General features: G+C 36.0%; 1 protein-coding gene across 1 annotated transcript; it reads right to left on the bottom strand.

Moving 5' to 3' along the window:
- Positions 1 to 1,954: 1,954 nt before the first annotated feature.
- Positions 1,955 to 19,421, bottom strand: LOC128204324 (LDL receptor repeat-containing protein egg-1-like). The gene is made up of 6 exons (XM_052905737.1): positions 19,338 to 19,421; positions 18,067 to 18,174; positions 17,217 to 17,339; positions 15,650 to 15,772; positions 8,325 to 8,389; positions 1,955 to 2,095 (listed from the first exon to the last, which is right to left on the bottom strand). Exons 2-6 carry the CDS (start codon positions 18,131 to 18,133, stop codon positions 1,955 to 1,957), a joined length of 519 nt encoding a protein of 172 aa, XP_052761697.1. The 5' UTR covers positions 18,134 to 18,174; positions 19,338 to 19,421.
- Positions 19,422 to 25,066: the final 5,645 nt, after the last annotated feature.

Below are 25,066 nucleotides of genomic sequence, written 5' to 3' on the forward strand. Positions count from 1 at the left end.
AAGTAAATCTATGTAACATTATTTGTTTCGATTAAATAGCATAACTCTCACAAACTATTTTTATAAGGGAATAAATAGTTGCACTTCCTTACGAACAGTTATGGTCCACGTATATAATTATTTAATGAGTCAAGACGCATTATATCCGATCCTGTAGTAGCAATTTATTGCAATTTTGTTTTTTCATTCCAAGCAGTTTCCTGAAGATCAGCAACATGTTGTCTCTGAAACTCTAATTAAAACGATTGAATCTGAAAAGACGACTGCTGTGTGAAATTGACCCTTCACGATCATCTGGGCGAGGACCAGCAGAGAACTTTCAATTACTTGTGTAGTATCTGTCCAGTACCCATGTATTGGCCTACGCAGACCATAGAAAGCTCTATGTTCAACACCGATAGTAAGAAAAAAAGTCCTCGTAAGCGCTGTAGACGCGCCGTTCAAGCGCGATAGAGACACAGTGTCATCTCAGATAACGCCGTACGACCGCACAGCGAGCGCAACCGATAACCATTGCGTTCGCCTGCGGCGATCCTGTGGCGTTGTAGGAGGCCTAACATCGCTGCTTCGACGGCCACGCAGCGATATTACTGCGCTCTTATCTGAACGCCGAGCGACGGCGTTTGCTTTGGGCATGCTCAAAGTGCGCACCCTCGCTAGGCTTTCTTTGCGATCCTTTTTCGGAATGAAGATTGAAATTGGAAAATCAAATGTGATCGGTACAAACCAATTGCCCAATTTGGAAAGTCAGTGCTTATATTTCGCTTGCTTTGGGTAAAAGTCACCAAGTCACCCAAACCACCGTTTATACACTTCAAGATTGACCTCTTGATGCCCATACTATGAATTTCATGGGATTCTTGTAAATAAATGACACAGAAAAGTATTGCTTCTAAGTTAATTAATTTGCAATCTACCGTCTTTTAATTGAACTAAAAAAATATTGAGTAATTGCTATTGAAGAATTACCTGACTGATGAATAGAAGAGTCTGTTTATTGGTCAACTATTTTTACTAAAATGCTGTAAAATGTTAATAACCTGAGTTTGATGTTTTGTGATAATATTTCAGTTTCATACTCCATTACTGTAATAACAAATATATCTTGAAATGCACCGAAAAAAAGTGCATTGTTTCTTCAAAACTTTTGACAGATTGCCGTACGTTGTTTGTCCTGAACATTTAATCAAAACGGCATCGTAAGGTATGGACTATAAGTTGGCCTCGGCCATCTTCCGGTATCTGTTGCAAGATGATGTAAAGATGTGCGTAATCTAGTTAATGTTTTTGTACAAACATGACATACAGTGCAGTGCAAGAAAGAACACATAATCACGATGACAAACAGTCAAAGCGAATAAAAAACATCGTACAGCGAATACAACAAACAACATTTATACAGTGTATTCACTTATATGCGGTATTGAAAACTGTCTCTCAGAACATATCCCGCTCACTCACAGTGAAAGTAACCGTTAGGTTTGGCTTGAAAAGGTGAATTAATAGAACGGTAAGTGTATATAGAATGGCTATTGAATGGGATGATATATTGTTGTGCTACTTTAAGACTAATATATCAATTTTAGGATAACTCATTATCTCGGACAAACGCGAATAAAGGCACTACATTAAAGACACGAATGATCTTAACGAGAAAACAAACAAGAACATGGATAAAACCAATACCTTTAGATAAACCTCCAAAACACTTGTATGGATCTCAACATTAAAATTAAATTAGACCATGTATAACACGTCTCGAATGCAAAAAATGGTAGGAAACAGTGAGTGAAATATATCCGATCCAATCACCAGAAAGGTGACATTAACCTTAGTCCAATCAGATTCCTTGAAAGTAAACCATGCCAAGCCGCATTCATCTATCATGTTATTCATAGGTCTTAGGTTTTTGGACGTCCCCATGTCGGTATACAAGTCTTGAATTACCTGCACCCTAAATATCTTCGTCCCATTCATATGCACCAACAGTGCTTGTGTTTGCCTCCTTTTCTTCTATAAAGGGTCCATCCCACATTTCAACTTCTGTTTTCACATATTTCACTACATCCGAACCCACTATCTTCATCCTGATGCTCTATAAATGGTAAATGGTTTGATGCTTCTTTTTTTTACTTTTCAGAGCCCTTAAATCTCACGTTGAACACTGGAATGTCCCTTTTTGTTGGTCTATGACAATGTATGGTTCATCAAACCTGTTAGCGATTTTATATATTTTATGTCGCCTGCTTCTTTCATTACGGTTTTGACATTTCGGACACAATACGTCTTTCGCTTATCTCATGTGTCTTTACAATCTTTTCTTGAAGTAATATTTTGCTGTCTTGATTACTGACTTTTCTCTTTTAATGTAAAATATGACACCGATGGGTAATCTAGACTTCCTCAAAAAAGCAGCATATACGGTGACATTCGAGTAGCTTCACGTGGTGTGCAGTTATACCAGTAGACAAGACTGCTTATACATTTCTTCCAATCAGTCCTCTCATCTTCTTCTTGGGTTCCAAGCAATCCGAGCAGTGTTCGGTCCAACCGCTTCGGACATGCATTGACCTTGGACTTCTATGATGTCGTATGGCTCTTGTTATTCCTGTGATGCGACATATCTCTTATACCAACTGGCTTTCAAATTTCGCACCCTGATCTGAGTGCAACCTTGTAGGCATTCCGAAGTAAATAAAAAAACTCATTTGTAAAGTGCGTTCACTGTCCTTCTCAAGGTTTGATTACGTGTTGGTATAGCTTTGGCAGACATTATTTACTGATCAATGACTACAAGAGTTTTACTCGCCTTACCCTTGGTTGGTTCTAAGGTGAAGTAACCACTGTACTGCGTAAACAGAGAAGAGGATAAGAGGTGTGTACGTTAATATGTGATGCTTTGGAATCATCAACCGTTCAATATCATCGTCGGTATCATGCACACTCCTAAACAAGATTCCTGTCTTGATATTCAATTTCTTTAATTGCTTATTCATAGGGAGGTCATGACCGTGCATGACATATCTGGGTAACCTCTGGTCAATGACAGCTTTTCACCATTTCTCAATGAGATGGTTTGGTCGCTGTGATCTTCTGTTTTCCCTTATCTCATTTTGAGCGAGAGATTGACTCATGGTGTTCCTTATCGTATAAATATTATCGACATATGGTATTGCAATCATGCTAAAAAAAACTGTACATATGGTTCGTTGATTCGCACACTATCTAGTATCCATGTTTTCCATGTCGACTTTATTTTCATACGATAACGGGTCAATACATTCGGGTTTTTCAAACATGCCCTGTACTGGAGGTCGAATGAGTACTCCCCAAGAGCCATAGTCCATCGCTGTCCAGTATCATCAAGCTTGGCCCTAATGAATACGTAAACCAGTGGGTCGTTGTCAGTAAGAAGGTGCTTTAGTTGAATTCAGACTTGTTTAAAGCTCTGGTGGCTTACGAAAACACCCTATGTAAAGCTTGTATTTGAATCAGCATACCACCTTATGCTTTACCAGATGCATTCTGATGCATCTGTGTTTTACTCAAATGGCAAGGAAGTTTGGGTAGGCCTATATGGGTGGAAAAGACATAAGATCCTTCAGATGGTCGAAGATAGCACGCTCATTCTCTGTTCATTTCCATTTAGGCTTCGGTGTCTTGGACCCCTTATTGTTAGTAGTTGGAGGCAGTAACCCATTCAAAGATTTGGCAATATCTCTGAAATTCTTAATGAAATGTCGAAAGTAACCAGCAAAGGCGAGAAAGGAGGTAATTCAAAACTTTGATAAATAAGCCAGCCTTTAACCTTTACAAACTTTGCTGGATCTGTCTCCGTCCTTTAGGCGCAAACATGTCCAAGAATGCTTAAGCTGGGGGGGGGGGGGGAGGGGGTGAAGAAATTAAATGCTTATTCCAGGTAAGCTGCTTGTAGTTTGGTTAGTATGGTGTCTAAACTCTCCAGATGATGTTCATAGTAGCCACTGATAATAAATACCACATCTACACATATCAGGCAAATACTTATGTTTAGATCAACTAGTATTTCTTGCATAATTCCATTCTAAACAGACTATAAGTCCGTCCCAGCCGGTTACAGTTGTTTGTTACGGTTGCGTATATCTTCAATCATAGTTTGTGGTAAGCTGCGATGTCTATGCTCAAATCGAGTATCTGTGATCAAATCAATTCTGTGTTTTTTTTTAGATTGCAAATGACAATGTAATTTTCACCGGTTGAAAATATTTCCTTATGTAAATCAATAAATACCTGTTTCTGACCTTCATCTAGACTTCTTTGGCTTGTTGTAACTCACACAATACTGCTCTTGGTTGAACAATAATATGTTTGTAGTTATATTTGACAACGTTATCCCATTTTTTTCTTCTTTTCCCCTTTATAATGATAGACCGTATGAGTAACATCTGGATGGTATAGATTAATATTCACACACTTGAATGATAGCAGGAGAAAATATTCAAGTTCATCGTCAGTGTAATCTATCACCTCTATGATATGGTTCGGGTTCAAGATTTTCTTCTCAGTATCAGCGCACTTCACCACAGCTGGACATTTTCTATTCTTAATGTTTGGACACATTTGAAGATAGTCGAGTTTGTTTGGTAAATAGCCTCTTTCGAGCCGAAGAAAAGGAAGCGAAGTGTGATCGGCCTGGAGGTATGTACTTCGGCAAGTAGGCTTCCTCTTGAATCGCGGTAAAGAGGGCAGAGAATAAAAATACTGCCTTCAATGTTTTCTTTTGTGGGGTATTCACTGCCGGTCTAATTGGCTTCCTTTCCGGGCTAGAATTATTCTGATATATTTCTAATTTCGGAGATCTTTTCTAAATCGATCATAGCCACTTATCGTATCACACTGATATGTTGACATGTATTTAAGGTCCTACCAGAGTGCAGATTCACCACTGGTGTTAAATCCACCAAGTTCCACAGCTAAGTAGAACAAATAAATATTTATTTATGGAGGAAAACATGTAACAGTCTTAAACTAAATGTATTTACAATACATTTGAAGAAATTACATGTTATAAGACTTTTGTATTATCTTCGGGATCGATTTTTACAATTTCTTTAAAATTCAAAACATTATGACATTGGTACATGTATAATGTTTTCTTAATGAATCTTATTCTATATTCTGTAAAATAGCTACATTCCAGTACATAATTGAATTCATCACCAATACGGTTTTATCACAATGTCCACATTTCTATCATGTAGTTGTATATTATCCCAGCTTCGTACTTCATTAGGTAGTCTATTTCTAGTTCTAGATTTGACTTAATCTTTCAAAGATTTAGCAGGTGTTATAACTAAATATTCATCAAATTCAACGTTTTCTTTAAACAGTCTATAGCTACATCATTGTATTGATGTTTTTAAAGTAGAATACCACTCGTTTATGCAGAAACCAGATGATTTCATTTGAACGGACCTTTTAAGCCATAATGTGTTTGGGAATTCATGATTATTCCATATGTTAATCATATTACATTTAACAAATATTTTTCGTATGTCTTTTATCCATTGAAAGTCATGTTTCTAATTATATTATCATACATATATCTACCTAGCATAACATAATATACAAATACTGGAAGTTTTGTACAATGTGGGGCTATTACCTTCGACCAATAACTGATCATTTGTGTATCAATAACTATTTGCAATGACTTTACACCGGTTTTGCCATAAGCTATACAAAATGGTGTACTGTTTTTGATATTAAGTACATACGTCAAAAACTGTTTCTTATATAAGATTATTTCCGTAGCCCCCTACTTCACATCCATATATTAAGATCGGTTTTACAATTTTCTTAAGAAGATCAATATGCAAGTCTATAACATTCCATTTATGTTCGAACAGTTGTTGGTATGAAAGCAAACGCTCGAACATTCAGCTTCACGATCAAGAAAACGTTTAAAAAACGGGATATTCATTTTTCTAATAAACGGTAAGTTTTAAATTTCCAAATATATCTTTATATAAACTTATGAAACATTTCTTTAACTTTCCAATAATTTATTTGCAAACATTATCTGTTTAAAAAGTGAAGAGTTCTGTTTAGATCAAGGGGAAGTCACTACAATGGATTTTAAAAGTAGTTCTGAAAATTGATATTTATACTCCTTATTTTGCAGTGAAAATATCAAATTGATATTTTCACTTTTGTTATTTCACTGATAAAACTCCATATTTCATCGAAAAGCATGAAAGAAGTATTATTACTTTGTTTTGGGCTGTTGTTTTATGTTATGATTCAACGACCCACCAGCCATAATTTGCGGAATGTTAAAAAACCTAACCTTTCTCGGTGTGTTCCCACTTTCCCAACCGCTAATTTTTCCTATAGAAATTGAGGTTGGGGTCGGGGAGATGTATTGTGTGATGTAACAATAGAATTAATAGGTGATAATTAGCGAAAATTGCTATACTGTGCTGAAAAAGTGTCGTTTCTAGTTTTGAGAAAGTTGTTCTTAAATTCCATTTGCAAGAATGTACTGGACTATGAAACTGTAGAATAACAAAGCACTGGGAGTAAATGATGAATATTTATAAAAACACAAGTGTTCAGCACTACTTATAAGAACATAAAATAACAAAGAATTTATATTAAATAACAATAATATAATTACACAGCAAACTATTGATATGATTATATTTTCCAACAACACACCTTAACATTATAAAATATAACACATATTAAAATATTTATAATTGATGTACTGATCGATATTAAATTAAAACATATATTAACCCATAATACAACACTTTTGTGCTACCGATTCACACACATTTACTTCAGTTTGAATAAATAGGAAGCAACACGCCAGTTTACAGTTGGTGCTGCTCAGGCCTGATGAGCCTTTGCTCCTGCTCACGGTAGACCCGCTTCCTTTACCGCTGCTTTCCACCATTGTGTTGACCTCCGTACCTGCTTTCTCAGACCACTCAGGATGTATATTCATGTATAACTCATTTGAGTTTAATGATTTAAAACAACACAAGCACATGATTTAGGTTCAGTTAAAAAATATAAGCGATTTTTTTCGCCTTTTTACTGGAAAAATTGTGGTTTCGTAGCTTTTAATTAAAAATGTATAAAGGATAAAGATTTTTTATCTAATTTTCTGCTTAATTTCATTCACTCCTCCTTTCCAATACAAGTTTTTTGAAAACAAAAACATCACTGAAACTAAATAAAACTATACAAACTAGTGGCCTTACTTTTGACAGATAGTGAAAACATAGCTTCACACTTGTTATAAAATGAACAACAGTTTATTTCTTGATAAGTTTTATTTCTGAGTGTAGTTAATCGGATTCGCAAGAATCGTCACATATCAGAAAGTGATGTACTATAAATATATCTTCTCAGAGATCGAAATGCACCGTAAAAGGAACTGTCTCTTCAAAACGTGGAGTTAACCAAAACAGAATTCATCATCGGATAATGGGCAATCAAAATTACCATTACAAAGCAAGATCTGAAAATACAAAAAAAAACATGTGCAAAATGTGATTTCTTTACATCAGAACAAAGATCGTAAACAAATTAACGTAAGATAATTAAATATGAAATACTAATATTAACTATGGACCATGTCCTTCAATAAAATGTTATACCATGCAAGGAATACAAAATATCTATAACGTATTAACATTTCAAGTGTTATTATCTTGTTTTGAACATAAATTATATGATAAAACAATTTAACGCAACACATACTAGCAAAGAAAGTCCTTATAAAATGTTGAAGATAGGTCTAATATTGGCAAATTTAATTGCCATCCTTTTACTTCCTCTTAGGTTCTCGAACTATATTTTAATCCGCTGGTCTAATGTGAAATGAACCGTATCCAAATAATTTCTCCAAACAAGATTTCAAGTTTATGCCTATGATTTTTTTCAGTTCAGAATTTGAAAAACAAGCATTTAAGGAGAATCTCTCTTAGTGTATTAATAACAGTCCCACGCAACATCCCCTGCTAATAACAGTCCCACGCAACATCCCCTGTTAATAACAGTCCCACGCAACATCCCCTGTTAATAACAGTCCCACGCAACATCCTCGTTAATAACAGTATCTTTGTATCTCATTTACATTAGTCTCATAGACCGCACAAACCCAGCGGTGAGGTTTATTTTCCCAAATTATATTTTGGAGTCACATACATAATTGTAAGTTGGTCGGGGTTTTTTAATAGATTTGTTATCAAACAATCAAACAACACTTGTTATGATAATTTAAACGATAAATCACACGTCTCGTAAATCTCGAAATTAAACCATTGAAATACCTGTGGGATGCACTTTTCCCCGCCCAGACAAAAGTATTCCTTTTCATTGCACTTGCAACCTTCAGCTTAAAATGATAACATAAGTTGATATCGTGTCCATAAATATATAAAGCATAGATAGCGTGATTGCATGAGCTGTTATACGATGTGTTTATCACTATTTTGCGATGCTTGCAAATGATGCTTTTTGCATTATTCATCATTATTTTGCGATTCATTCATAGGACGTGTTTTGCATGGTTTATCCTTGCGATGCTAGAAAAGGATGAGTTATGCGTTGTTTACCCTTGTTCATCATGGTTTTTGCAATGCTAGTAAAAGTATTTGTTATGTATTGTTTATCCTTATTTATTATTGTTTTGCGATGCTGGCATATTATGTGTTATGCATTGCTCATCATTGCCTTGCGATGCTGGCATGTTATGTGTTATGCATTGTTCATCATTGCCTTGCGATGCTGGCATATTATGAGTTATGCATTGTTCATCATTGTTTTGCGATGCTGGCATATTATGAGTTATGAATTGTTTATCATTGTTTTGCGATGCTGGCATATGATGTGTTATGCATCGTTCATTATTGTTTTCCGATGATGGCATATTATGTGTTATGCAAAGTTCATAATTCGGTTTTGCAATACTGCTATATTATGCGTTATGCATGGTTCATTATTGTTTTGCGATCCTGGCATATTATGTGTTTTGCATCGATTATCATTGTTTTGAAATGTTGGCATGTAATGTGTTATGCATGGTTCATTAGTGTTTTGCGATGCTGGCATATTATGTGTTTTGCATCGATTATCATTGTTTTGAAATGTTGGCATGTACTGCGTTATGCATGGTTCATTATTGTTTTGCGATGCTGGCATATTATGTGTTTTGCATCGTTCATCATTGTTTTGAAATGTTGGAATGCAATGTGTAATGCATGGTTCATTATTGTTTTGCGATGCTGGAATATGATGTGTTTTGCATCGATCATCATAGTTTCGAAATGTTGGCATGTATTGTGTTATGCATTGTTCATTAGTGTTTTGCGATGCTGGCATATTATGAGTTATGCATTGCTCATCATTGTTTTGCGATGCTGGCATATTATGTGTTTTGCATCGATCATCATCGTTTTGAAATGTTGGCATGTAATGCGTTATGCATGGTTCATTATTGTTTTGCGATGCTGGCATATTATGTGTTATGCATTGTTCATTATTAATTTGCGATGCTGGAATATGATTAGTTATGCATCGCTCATCATTGTTTTGCGATGCTGGAATATTATGTATTATGCATTGTTCATCATTGTTTTGCGATGCTGGCATATGATGTGTTATGCATTGTTCATCATTGTTTTGCGATGCTGGCATATTATGAGTTATGCATTTTTCATCATTGCCTTGCGATGCTGGCATATTATACGTTATGCATTGTTCATCATTGTTTTGCGATGCTGGCATGTTAAGTGTTATGCATTGTTCATCATTGTTTTGCGATGCTGGAATATTATGTGTTTTGCATCGTTCATCATTGTTTTGAAATGTTGGCATGTAATGTGTTATGCATCGTTCATCATTGTTTTGCGATGCTGGCATATTATGTATTATGCATTGTTCATCATTATTTTGCGATGCTGGAATATGATTTGTTATGCATTGTTCATCATTGTTTTGCGATGCTGGCATATTATGAGTTATGCATTGTTAATCATTGCTTTGCGATGCTGGCATTTGATGTGTTATGCATTGTTCATCATTGCTTTGCGATGCTGGCATATGATGTATAATGCATTGTTCATCATTGCTTTGCGATGCTGGCATATTATGAGTTATGCATTGTTCATCATTTTTTTGCGATGCTGGCATATTATGTGTTATGCATTGTTCATCATTGCTTTGCGATGCTGGCATATTATGTGTTATGCATTGTTCATCATTGCTTTGCGATGCTGGCATATTATGTGTTATGCATTGTTCATCATTGCTTTGCGATGCTGGCATATTATGAGTTATGCATTGTTCATCATTGCTTTGCGATGCTGGCATATGATGTGTTATGCATTGTTCATCATTGCTTGGCGATGCTGGCATATGATGTGTTATGCATGGTTCATTATTGTTTTGCGATGCTGGCATATTATGAGTTATGAATTGTTTATCATTGTTTTGCGATGCTGGCATATAATGAGTTTTGAATTGTTTATCATTTTTTTGCGATGCTGGCATATTATGAGTTATGAATTGTTTATCATTGTTTTGCGATGCTGGCATATTATGAGTTATGAATTGTTTATCATTGTTTTGCGATGCTGGCATATTGTGTGTTATGCATGGTTCCTAATTGTTTTGCGATGCTGGAATATGATTTGTTATGCATTGTTCATCATTGTTTTGCGATGCTGGCATATTATGTGTTATGCATTGTTCATCATTGTTTTGCGATGCTGGAATATTATGTGTTATGCATTGTTCATCATTGCTTTGCGATGCTGGCATATTATGAGTTATGCATTGTTCATCATTGTTTTGCGATGCTGGCATATTATGAGTTATGCATTGTTCATCATTGCTTGGCGATGCTGGCATATGATGTGTTATGCATGGTTCATTATTGTTTTGCGATGCTGGCATATTATGAGTTATGAATTGTTTATCATTGTTTTGCGATGCTGGCATATAATGAGTTTTGAATTGTTTATCATTTTTTTGCGATGCTGGCATATTATGAGTTATGAATTGTTTATCATTGTTTTGCGATGCTGGCATATTATGAGTTATGAATTGTTTATCATTGTTTTGCGATGCTGGCATATTGTGTGTTATGCATGGTTCCTAATTGTTTTGCGATGCTGGAATATGATTTGTTATGCATTGTTCATCATTGTTTTGCGATGCTGGCATATTATGTGTTATGCATTGTTCATCATTGTTTTGCGATGCTGGCATATTATGTGTTATGCATTGTTCATCATTGTTTTGCGATGCTGGCATATTATGAGTTATGCATTTTTTATCATTGCCTTTCGATGCTGGCATATTATGAGTTATGCATTGTTCATCATTGTTTTGCGATGCTGGCATATTATGTGTTATGCATTGTTCATCATTGTTTTGCGATGCTGGAATATTATGTGTTTTGCATCGTTCATCATTGTTTTGAAATGTTGGCATGTAATGTGTTATGCATCGTTCATCATTGTTTTGCGATGCTGGCATATTATGTATTATGCATTATTCATCATTATTTTGCGATGCTGGAATATGATTTGTTATGCATTGTTCATCATTGTTTTGCGATGCTGGCATATTATGAGTTATGCATTGTTCATCATTGCTTTGCGATGCTGGCATTTGATGTGTTATGCATTGTTCATCATTGCTTTGCGATGCTGGCATATGATGTATAATGCATTGTTCATCATTGCTTTGCGATGCTGGCATATTATGAGTTATGCATTGTTCATCATTTTTTTGCGATGCTGGCATATTATGTGTTATGCATTGTTCATCATTGCTTTGCGATGCTGGCATATTATGAGTTATGCATTGTTCATCATTGTTTTGCGATGCTGGCATATTATGTGTTATGCATTGTTCATCATTGCTTTGCGATGCTGGCATATGATGTGTTATGCATGGTTCATTATTGTTTTGCGATGCTGGCATATTATGAGTTATGAATTGTTTATCATTGTTTTGCGATGCTGGCATATAATGAGTTTTGAATTGTTTATCATTGTTTTGCGATGCTGGCATATTATGAGTTATGAATTGTTTATCATTGTTTTGCGATGCTGGCATATTATGAGTTATGAATTGTTTATCATTGTTTTGCGATGCTGGCATATTGTGTGTTATGCATGGTTCCTAATTGTTTTGCGATGCTGGAATATTATGTGTTATGCATTGTTCATCATTCTTTTGCGATGCTGGCATATTATGTGTTATGCATTGTTCATCATTGTTTTGCGATGCTGGAATATTATGTGTTATGCATTGTTCATCATTGTTTTGCGATGCTGGCATATTATGAGTTATGCATTTTTTATCATTACCTTTCGATGCTGGCATATTATGAGTTATGCATTGTTCATCATTGTTTTGCGATGCTGGCATGTTAAGTGTTATGCATTGTTCATCATTGTTTTGCGATGCTCCTATATATGTTATGAATTGTTTATCATTGTTTTGCGATGCTGGCATATGATGTGTTATGCATTGTTCATCATTGTTTTGCAATGCTGGCATATGATGTGTTATGCATCGTTCATTATTGTTTTGCGATGCTGGCATATTATGAGTTATGCATTTTTTATCATTGTTTTGCGATGCTGGCATATGATGTGTTATGCATTGTTCATCATTGTTTTGCGATGCTGGCATATTATGAGTTATGCATTTTTCATCATTGCCTTGCGATGCTGGCATATTATACGTTATGCATTGTTCATCATTGTTTTGCGATGCTGGCATATGATGTGTTATGCATGGTTCATTATTGTTTTGCGACGCTGGCATATTATGTGTTATGCATAGTACATCATAGTTTTGCGATACTGGCATATTATGAGTTATGAATTGTTTATCATTGTTTTGCGATGCTGGCATATGATGTGTTATGCATGGTTCATTATTGTTTTGCGATGCTGGCATATTATGTGTTTTGCATCGTTCATTATTGATTTGCGAGCGCTGGCATATGATGTGTTATGCATAGTACATCATAGTTTTGCGATGCTGGCATATTATGAGTTTTGAATTGTTTATCATTGTTTTGCGGTGCTGGTATATTATGAGTTATGCATTGTTCATCATTGTTTTGCGATGCTGGCATATTATGAGTTATGCATTGTTCATCATTGTTTTGCGATGCTGGCATATTATGTGTTATGCATTGTTCATCATTGTTTTGCGATGCTGGCATATTATGTGTTATGCATTGTTCATCATTGTTTTGCGATGCTGGCATATTATGAGTTATGCATTGTTCATCATTGTTTTGCGATGCTGGCATATTATGTGTTTTGCATCGATCATCATTGTTTTGAAATGTTGGCATGTAATGCGTTATGCATTGTTCATCATTGTTTTGTGATCCTGGCATATTATGTGTTAAGCATCGATCATCATTGTTTTGAAATGTTGGCATGTAATGCGTTATGCATTGTTCATCATTGTTTTGTGATCCTGGCATATTATGTGTTTTGCATCGATCATCATTGTTTTGAAATGCTGGCATGTAATGTGTTATGCATGGTTCATCATCGTTTTGCGATACTGGCATATTATGTGTTTTGCATCGTTCATCATTGTTTTGAAATGTTGGCATGTAATGTGTTATGCATGGTTCATTATTGTTTTGCGATGCTGGCATATGATGTGTTATGCATTGCTCATCTTTGTTTTGCGATGCTGGAATATTATGTGTTATGCATTGTTCATCATTGTTTTGCGATGCTGGAATATTATGTGTTATGCATTGTTAACCATTCTTTTGCGATGCTGGCATATTATGAGTTATGCACTTTTTATCATTGCCTTTCGATGCTGGCATATTATGAGTTATGCATTGTTCATCATTGTTTTGCAATGCTGGCATATGATGTGTTATGCATTGTTCATCATTGTTTTGCGATGCTGGCATATGATGTATTATGCACCGTTCATCATTGTTTTGCGATGCTGGCATATTATGAGTTATGCATTGTTCATCATTGTTTTGCGATGCTGGCATATTATGAGTTATGCATTTTTCATCATTGCCTTGCGATGCTGGCATATTATACGTTATGCATTGTTCATCATTGTTTTGCGATGCTGGCATATGATGTGTTATGCATGGTTCATTATTGTTTTGCGATGCTGGCATATTATATGTTATGCATAGTACATCATAGTTTTGCGATACTGGCATATTATGAGTTATGAATTGTTTATCATTGTTTTGCGATGCTGGCATATGATGTGTTATGCATGGTTCATTATTGTTTTGCGATGCTGGCATATTATGTGTTTTGCATCGTTCATTATTGATTTGCGAGGGCTGGCATATGATGTGTTATGCATAGTACATCATAGTTTTGCGATGCTGGCATATTATGAGTTTTGAATTGTTTATCATTGTTTTGCGGTGCTGGTATATTATGAGTTATGCATTGTTCATCATTGTTTTGCGATGCTGGCATATGATGTATTATGCATCGTTCATTATTGTTTTGCGATGCTGGCATATTATGTGTTATGCATTGTTCATCATTGCTTTGCGATGCTGGCATATTATACGTTATGCATTGTTCATCATTGTTTTGCGATGCTGGCATATGATGTGTTATGCATAGTACATCATAGTTTTGCGATACTGGCATATTATGAGTTATGAATTGTTTATCATTGTTTTGCGATGCTGGCATATGATGTGTTATGCATGGTTCATTATTGTTTTGCGATGCTGGCATATCATGTGTTATGCATTGTTCATCATTGATTTGCGATGCTGGCATATGATGTGTTATGCATTGTTCATCATAGTTTTGCGATACTGGCATATCATGTGTTATGCATAGTACATCATAGTTTTGCGATACTGGCATATTATGAGTTATGAATTGTTTATCATTGTTTTGCGATGCTGGCATATGATGTGTTATGCATGGTTCATTATTGTTTTGCGATGCTGGCATATTATGTATTTTGCATCGTTCATTATTGATTTGCGAGGGCTGGCATATGATGTGTTATGCATAGTACATCATAGTTTTGCGATGCTGGCATATTATGAGTTTTGAATTGTTTATCATTGTTTTGCGGTGCTGGTATATTATGAGTTATGCATTGTTCATCATTGTTTTGCGATGCTGGCATATGATGTATTATGCATCGTTCATTATTGTTTTGCGATGCTGGCATATTATGTGTTATGCATTGTTCATCATTGCTTTGCGATGCTGGCATATTATACGTTATGCATTGTTCATCATTGTTTTGCGATGCTGGCATATGATGTATTATGCATCCTTCATTATTGTTTTGCGATGCTGGCATATTATGTGTTATGCAAAGTTCATAATTCGGTTATGCAATTAATGAACCACTAATATCCATTATAACAATGAGGGTGAGAGAGTTCATGTGGTGTATGTACCAATATGTCACCTAAGTGGTTGAGGGTTCGATACCAACCAGGGTTACTTTCTCATGACCCCTCAAAAAGGACACATTACTGGTTTCTGCCCAGGCCACACACTAGAGAATGAAATATATCAGCTTACTCTGTCTACGATCTTCTTTTTGTCATAATAAAAACTGTAATATCAGTGCCTAATCTACTTACGACACTCGTCTTCATCATCACCAAGCTCACAGTCTTCCATCCCATTACACAGCAGCTGACGGTCAATGCATCTCTTGCCTCCCTCACACAGATACTTCGATTCTCTGCAAAGGCATTCTGGCGCTGTAAAAAGTGTTGTAGAAATTTTGGCTACAAATATCATTGAAGGATTGATATTGCCATGTTAATTTAATTAAGCTGATATCATAAATTGCATTTTCTCTCTCACGGACACATTTCTTCCCTCCGTCGAACTATTTTCGCAACAAATGCGAACACATTCTGTAAAAAGAAGTGTTAACCTTGACCTTGACTTCAGATATCACATATCACATTTAAACTTCAAGACAGAAGCTTGATTTCGTTTAAAAGGGGCAAACACTTTGTAAAGAAATGAGTTAACTTTGACTACAAATATCACACATTACAACCTGACTCAAAGAAATATTCCGTTGTCACCGTATATGCGCTTGCATGCTGTAAAAAGATGTGTTAACCTTACTCTATAAGAAATGTCACAAATGAGTTTTTATTCTCCAAGATAATCGAACTAAACATACAAATATACGTATGGCGATAATTCTTATATAATTATTTTACAATTATTTCATGGCCATTTAGGTAACAGGAAAAACTGTTGTCCCGAAGTGGAAAGGATAGCATCTGAACTTTTGCCCGAGCCCGAAAAGGCCGAAAACAACAGTATAATTCTGTAATTGCATGGGCATTTGTGTAACAGTCAAAATTGTTGTCACGTGGAGGAGGGGATGACTACTGAACTGCTGTCCCGAGGCCGATAAGCCGAGGGCAACAGTTTAGAATGTCATACCCGACACCGAGAGACAACAGTTTTGACTGTATCACAAATGCCCATGCAACAACTGTTTTACCTGATTATTATATTTTCGTTCAAACACGAACAGACAAATACATTTGTAAAGCGATATTGATTTGTTAACGTGTGGTTATGATCTTGATCACATTGATGATTGAGCGCTTGAAAATTCTTCGGTATTTTTCCGTGAACCAATTAAAATTTCAAAACCAATACCGGAAATTCACGAGTTTAAACGATATGCAGTTTATTTTTAGAATCCCGGTACACCCATGACGTACCTATCTTTTTAAACATATTTATTTTACAACGATTGTGAAACAATTTATAACAACACTATATAAATTACTCTCGGTCGCACGATTTAACGCGAGAGTGTGGTCTTGTGTTGTGGGACAAACCGGAGAGCCCGGAAGGCTTGTCCGGCTAGGTGACCACATACCAAACTCACATGCGCCCAAGCGTACATGTACATATGACGCGCGGGTAACAGTTCATATTGTTTACCGGTCAACAGTTCAAAACATTGTCATGTTGATTTCTATTTGAAAAACATTCGAAAATAGTGAATCACATTTATATAGGCATCGCGTAATAATTCAGAATGTCATCCCCGCCCCCTTGCGTGATCCATATATTATTGTAATAACATGTATTACAATAGTTGTATTCTTTTAGGTTCAAATAGATACTTTCCTCCTCGCAACGCATACGATCCTATATAACACTTACAGCATTGCTCTTCATCCTCACCACCGGGACAGTCATCATTACCATCACATAACGTCATCATCGCCAGGCAGGTTTCGCCATCCTTGCACCGGAACGTTCCGACGTCGCAGAAGCATGATTGAGCTGTAGGCATATAAACGTCATTTAAGGTTCATAATGTACAATTATTTCAGTTGCTGAAAAGATGAAAATTACAAAACGCGATATAGATGAAAGACAAATTGTTCGTTTCAGTGTAAGATCGTAATATTTTCTAGCGTAATTTAAATCATGTTCTTCACTGGCTTTCAGTCCAAATTATCCAAGTATACATTTTATTACAATATAGGAGAAATAAAAGTTATAGAACACGCCTAAAGTACACCGTTTCGGACTAGAATTTCCCCCTGTTACTGCCATTACTTTAAGCTAAATAAATTTCGGTTCTCACGGAGGGCTGCAGGTCAAAAGGTTACACCCCTAAGTAACCCCCATCCATCTCTAATGTCAATCTATAGATCCGCCCCTGCTGTTTACATATTAGTAAAAAAAAAACTATTCAGAATGCAATGTCCTAAATTATATGCGGTCATTTAACATTACGGCCATACCTTCAAACAACAGATCCTTTCTACTACAAATAACAAAACAGTTGTCAAAAAACGTCAAACTGTGAGAGTACAGCTTTAAATATAAACGACATTGACGTTACAATGACGACTGGGAAGGGCTGGAACTAATCTTGTAGCTGAATCCATTTTTGTGATTTTTTTTGTAACTGCATGTTAAATTTGTATGTATTGATGTTAACTGAAGCTACCATATATAATATATGATTAAACAAAAATGTAACTGTACGAAAACTACTTACGACATGACTTTTTGTCCTCGGAGAGCGGACAATCCGAGATTTTGTCGCATCTGTTTCCGCACGTCATTTTATCCGAGCACAAGATCTGATTTGGACTGCAGGTTGGTGCTAGAATGAAAGTAAATATGTAAAAGAATAAACTTTAATTCATATATATTTCACTGTATTGTACTTTTGAACAAGGCCGTTTTCATAGCAAGACATTCTGGTAGCCTGGTACAAAAATGTGGTACAGTCGAAACTCGCTATGTCGAACTGTGTTATCTCGATGTTCGATTTCTTCGGCTTAGTTATGCACTTTTTGAATTTCGGTTATATCGATTGTTATTAATCACGAAGTTTTTCTCTAAGTCACAACTACTTCGACCAATCGAGGTTTGACTGTATATGTATGTATATATTCATAAACTATATTTCACTACCGTATGGCTGTTTGCACGTTATCATATACATAGCGAAGTAGTCGGTGCTCATTTAATGAGATATTTGTTAGAAAATTTGTCTAGTCTATAAAATGAAACTACATAAACCAATCGGAACACTTCGGCCATTTTCCATCATTAAGAACCTCGGATGTATACCGGGACATATAAGAAGTAGTTCTTCAAAAACAAATAATAGTATTAATGAATTTAACTGTATTTTGTATAAGTTCAAATTGATTTTCCAGTGAAGTGTATTATTGCAGAATTGATTAAGATTTCCAAAGAGTAAAGCCCTTACGTGTATCTGCTACATTGAAATAACTACGCGATCTACTTGCAGCGTAGTTAAATGTAAAGAATTATGACATTTTAATGTCACATGTAGATACAAATGTAACTGTATTGCAATATGCCAAAATTAAATTTTAGGCAAAAATATTAGTTGGCACCTTTTTGCACTAAGGGAGTGATTCGGACTAATGAAATAGTGTTGGTAAGATATTTAGCTACGTTATCAACTTTATACTATTTACTTAATGGCTGAACGCAGCTTAAGAACCACACAGACATATCCAATATCTCGAACCATTAGAGTGTGAGGAGTATATTGGTGTAGTTGTCCGCAACCGCCAGCAAAGCGGTTATGGGATTGAAACCTACTTTGCTACTTTCTTATGATTCCTAAAAATGGACACCAATACTTGTTTCTACCCGGAAACGTATTCGAGAGTGAATCTATAAACCATTAGCTATCGTCACAATCAAGTTACAAAATTACATTTCAAATAAACTTAATGAACATAAATTAAATCACTACACAAATCGTTAATAAATAGTCACACTTACGACAGTTGGTTTCATCCTGGCCTCCAGAGCAATCGACCTTGCCGTCACAAATCGATGATCCAGGAACACATTCGGGATGGGAGAACTGACCACCACCAGCGCATACAAACTGTCCTTCACATTGGTCAGGCTTCACTAAAGGTATTGGGAAATAATGAAATGCGCTTTGAACTTATCAATGTTAAAATTATTACGTAAAAATGCTGACATTTTCACTTTGACACGTTTTGTTCTGTTGGGGCCTGTATCAAATAACGTCGGGCCGTATTCAATATGTATCTTAGATTGGTTTCATCCTTAGATTGGTCGTTTTGTTCTTAGATTGGTCCTCAATTCTACCAGATTCTAAGATTTGGACTTAGTAAGTTCAAGAATCTGAGATTTCAACTAAGATCGTTTGAAGAAGTTAAGGAAGTGTTTACCTTCCTTAAATATTTCATAACATAATAAGATCACGGTATTTTACGGGGATTTTGGTTGAATTTTAAAAAAAAGTCTGCTCCTGTCGCTCAGCAGTAAGTACCTTTTTTCGTTTTTATGGTTTTCTGTAGCCTACTGTACAATAGGGAGTGGGAATGGAAATGCGAAGGTCGAACAAATATCTCACCTAAAAACACCTGCAAGAGTTGTAAAAACATGGAATTATTACAGTATTATTCGTCTGATTTGTCATTCTTTGGTGTTGATTGATTCGCTACCAACGGCAAAAATAATGCATATTACATTAGCGAACGCCTTAACTACATCATATAATTTCGCGATATTCAATGTTTCATTTCAACCGTTTCACATTTCTTCAATGGGTATTTTTTATGTCATGTCGATAACCTTTTTTTATGTGGCATTTGATGATTAATAACATGAAAGATATTCGTTTACCACCTTAGACACATGTTAATAAACAATTATGTCAATTTATTTGTTTGACTGTGTGTTATGTTCAAATGTCAACTGTCAGTGATAAAATAGTTAAAGCAATCAGACATGTTTAGAATTCGAAAGGAGAATGTTACCTCGAATTAAAATCATAACATGCCAAAACAATCATTATCTGGATGTAATAGAGATTGGATTCCAATTTGAAGGGGGTGATTTAAAGAGGGTTTTGTTTTGTGTTGTTTATATCACAATCCAATGTTGAAAATATTACTGAAATAAAGTCAACTGTAAGTAATGATAGTGAAAATATCAATGATTGGATTCATAAGAATACATCTCTTATAAATTAAAAGGAAACCATTCATGTGAACTGAGATAGCATATATATTTACTATAAAAAAATAGAATCATAATTCCATGAATTGTCATGTTGCCCCATCAAATTTCATATAAGCTTGGTAAAGAAATCTTTAAAATTGTGTAAAGAAAAGATTTCTACTGTAAGTTCATGAATGTTAATACTTCTCGTAAAAATGTGCAGCTGCAACCAGGTAATATGAGTACTTCTTTACTAAAAAGCTACATGTAAGTTTAATGCAAACTATTGGCCAAAATTGATAAATTTTCAAAGTATTTGTCATGATGTTATTTTTATGCCCCCCTTCGAAGAAGAGGGGTATATTGCTTTGTTATGCCCCCCTTCGAAGAAGAGGGGTATATTGCTTTGCACAGGCATGTCGGTCGGTCGGTCGGTCTGTCCGTCCGTCGGTAGACCAAAGCTTGTCCGAGTGATAACTCAACAATTCCTGGACGTATGGTCATCAAACTTCGCATGAAGGTTGGGCCTGACCAGAAGATGACCCCTATTGATTTTGGGGGTCATCGGGTCAAAGGTCAAGGTCACAGTGACCTTTAATGGTAAAATAATTTTAAAGCTTGTCCGAATGATAACTCAACAATGCCTGCACCCATGGCCCTCAAACTTGACATGGAGGTTGGGCCTGACCAGTAGATGACCCCTATTGTTTTTTGGGGTCATCAGGCCAAAGGTCAAGGTCACAGTGACCTTGAATGGTAGAAGGTTGTCCGAGTGATAACGTAACAATGCCTGCACCCATGGCCCTCAAACTTGACTTGGAGGTTGGGCCTGACCAGTAGCTGACCCCTATTGTTTTTTGGGCTCAATGGGTCAAAGGTCAAGGTCACAGTGACCTTGAATGGTAAAAGGTTGTTCGAGTGATAACTCAACAATGCCTGCACCCATGGCCCTCAAACTTGACTTGGAGGTTGGGCCTGACCAGTAGATGACCCTTATTGTTTTTGGGGGTCATTGGACCAAAGGTCAAGGTCACAGTGACCTGGAATGGTAAAAGGTTGTCCGAGTGATAACTCGACAATGCCTGCACCCATGGCCCTCAAACTTGACTTGGAGGTTGGGCCTGGCCAGAAGATGGTCCCTATTGATTTAAGGGGTCATTGGGCCAAAGGTCAAGGTCACAGTGACCTGGAATGGTAAAAGGTTATCCGAGTGATAACTTGACAATGGCTGCACCCATGGCCCTCAAACTTGACTTGGAGGTTGAGCCTGGCCAGAAGATTGTCCCTATTAATTTTAGGGGTCATTGGGCCAAAGGTCAAGGTCACAGTGACCTTGAATGATAAAAGGTTGTCCAAGTGATAACTCAACAATGCCTGCACCCATGGCCCTCAAACTTGACATGGAGGTTGGGCCTGACCAGTAGATGACTCCTATTGATTTTAGGGGTCAAAGGTCAAGGTTACAGTGACCTTGAAAGCAAACTCGACAATTCTTGGACCTATGGTCATCAAACTTGACATGAAGGTTGGGCCTACCAAGTAGATGACCCCTATCGACTTTGAGGGTCATCAGGCCAAGGTCAATGTCACAGTAACCTTTAATGCAAAAAAGTTAACAAATCTTCCCCCAATGATATCTCGACAATGCCTGAACCTATGATCATTAAACTTGACATGGATGTTAAGCCTGACCAGTAGATCACCCTTATTGATTTTAGGATTCATAGAGCCAAAGGTCAAGGTCACAGTGATCTTGAATGGTAAAAGGTTGTCCGAGTGATAACTCAACAATGCCTGAACCCATGGTCTTCAAACTTGACTTGGAGTTGCATCTGACTTGTAGATGACCCCTCATGATTTAAGGGTCATCGGGTCAAAGGTCAAGGTCACAGTGACCTTGAACGAAAAAAAATTGTCTTTTGATAACTTGACAATGCCTGCACCCATGGCCCTCAAACTTGACATTTAGGTTTCTGGTGACCAGCTAATGACTCTGGATTTTGAGTTCATAGAGTCAAAGGTCATGACGGTCATAACACACTTTATCCTCAAACTTTAATGGTCATAATCTTAAAACAGCAACAAATCAGCTGTCATTTCGGTCCATGCATATTTCATTCAATTGTCCATATAATCCTGACAACATGGCGCTCAGGGGGGGGGGGGCATAATGTTTGACAAACATCTCTTGTTTAATTTAAATTATGATTAAATAACATGTCAGGCTATTATTTCAGATCATGGATCGTGCCCCGAATCTTGATACTCTACTGGAAATGGATATTATAAATAGATACAGATTTGACAGAGCTGGAATCAATTATTTAACACAGCTGATCGGGGCTAACATTTCTCCTAAAGCAGCCAGAAATAACGCCTTAAATGCTGAACAAAAAATCTTGATTACATTACGATATTTAGCAACTGGCTTAATACAGTTAAATGATGCGGACATACATAGTGTCAGTCAGCCAACAGTGTCACGTGTGTTGACTGAAGTTATTAATGCTCTGTCATCACCTGCGTTGATTAGGCAATTTATTAGGTTTCCAGGTAGTGTTGAAGAATTCAGACGGAATGCCGTGCAAATGCAGGGGATTGCACGGTTTCCGAAAGTCATTGGGGCCATAGACGGAACCCATATTAACATTGCCTCACCCAATCAACATGAAGAAATTTATGTCAACAGAAAAGGGAAACATAGTATAAATGTTCAAGTTGTTTTTGACGGATGGTACAATATAATTGATGTTGTTGCACGCTGGCTTGGATCCGTGCATGACAGTAGAGTTTTAAGAGAAAGCTCGTTAAACAACCTTTTTGAGAATGGCCACATGCCACACGGTTTCTATCTGCTTGGGGACAGCGGCTATCCAGCCAAAAGGTGGCTGCTTACCCCTTTCCTAGCTCCGCAAACCCAGGCCGATCAAGCCTATAACAGGTATGTTTCAAAATTAATTTAACTCTGCATAATCTGAAATGCATAGCCCTACATGTATTGTAAAATTGTGGTTGATTAAATTTTGAATAAATTAAATTGAGAGCCCAAATTATTTTATTCTCTTGTCTGATCTGCTAGATGTAATTGGAATCAAAAAAAAAAATTATGCAACTTTTAGATAAACATTACTTTAGCAGCTCAATTTTTGTTTCATACACACAAAGGCTGTTTCATCAATAATATGTATTGCAGGAGCCACAAAGTCACTCGAGCTTTGGTTGAAGAGGAGATTTGGCATTCTTCATAGGGAAATAATCCTCCAGCCAGTTAAAGTGTGCAGGTGAATTATAATATAAGATGAACAATTTAAGTGTAACCTAATTTATTTGAAATTTAACTTCAAATAAAACTATCACGATAATAATATGTTACAGAATATAGAATACAATTACATTAAATAATTAATTGTACCACTTAGTACTTTACTCATGTACAGCAATACATTATAACAACAACAAGTTTTTTATGAATGTTAATTCAATACGGAATTCAATATTGTTGGTTAAGTTGTGTAGAGTTTCAGTATACATTCATAACAAATTTTGAATTAAGATTTAAACGGTCACACAAGTGATACTATACACATTTAAGGAGGAAAGGAATTGCACTTAAAAATCATGAAGCTAATTTCTTAAAATTCTTATGTTAGTTATAAATCATCAAATACATATATATATAATTATAGATATATATATATATATTATACATGTATAACTTCTATTTAAAAGGCTAGTCATTGCTTGATGTGTTTTTCACAACATTTGCAAGCAGCGAGCCATTCCCATGGCAGCTATAGAAGACAACAATGATGGTGGAAAAGGTGATGATGGCAGGGTGCAGCCTCAAGCTAACAATCTTGTTGGGCTAAGATACAGAGACCACTTTGTTTCAACATACTTTGGTAAACTAATTTTATTTCAACATTAACATTACCAAGTATGCTTTAGCATCTTTTGTCATGTTATGGCAATGTTTATAAAATGTATTCTTTTGTTAAAAGTAATAGTAAATAAAGTATCAATGGCACATTCAATAATGTATCTAAGAATTTGTTTTCAACGCAAAATACTATTGAACAAAATACAAATTCTGCTCATGAACACTTATTCTTATGGCTTTTTCAGTTAAATATATAACCCACATGGGGAAAGGCAAATATTTTTTTCAGTATATGGTCGAGTGTGTCTTTTTGCTAATTTGGACCCCAATAGGGTATATTTGATTCTGTAGGGGAGTGGTATTACATGTAGTTTTAAGGGCTTTCCCCCCATATAAGTTAAAAATGGATATCCCTTGAGTAAAATGTACATAGACTAATCAAATTTGGAGCCTTACTCTTGAAACATAACTTTAGGTATGGGTAAAACACTGTTGTGCAGAACACAAGTTGCATAATTTCTGAAATGCCATCAATGAACAACAAGGTGGATTACCAAATACTCGGTACCTGCAAGTTAACAGTAGTTTTAATCAAAGACTTTAAAGAGTACCAGCATACATAACTATGTTCTAAAATAAAAGTGTACTAAAA

The sequence above is a fragment of the Mya arenaria genome, chromosome 10 (assembly GCF_026914265.1).
Source record: "Mya arenaria isolate MELC-2E11 chromosome 10, ASM2691426v1".
Classification (NCBI taxonomy): domain Eukaryota; kingdom Metazoa; phylum Mollusca; class Bivalvia; order Myida; family Myidae; genus Mya; species Mya arenaria.

What these genes read in the sequence shown, in the direction of transcription:
- LOC128204324 (XM_052905737.1), bottom strand. Translation starts at nt 18,133, where the DNA reads ATGACGTGCGGAAACAGATGCGACAAAATCTCGGATTGTCCGCTCTCC. An exon ending in CGAGGACAAAAAGTCATGTC is followed by an intron (nt 17,340 to 18,066) that starts GTAAGTAGTTTT and finishes ATATGCCTACAG; the next exon opens with CTCAATCATGCTTCTGCGAC. An exon ending in TGATGATGAAGACGAGTGTC is followed by an intron (nt 8,390 to 15,649) that starts GTAAGTAGATTA and finishes TATCATTTTAAG; the next exon opens with CTGAAGGTTGCAAGTGCAAT.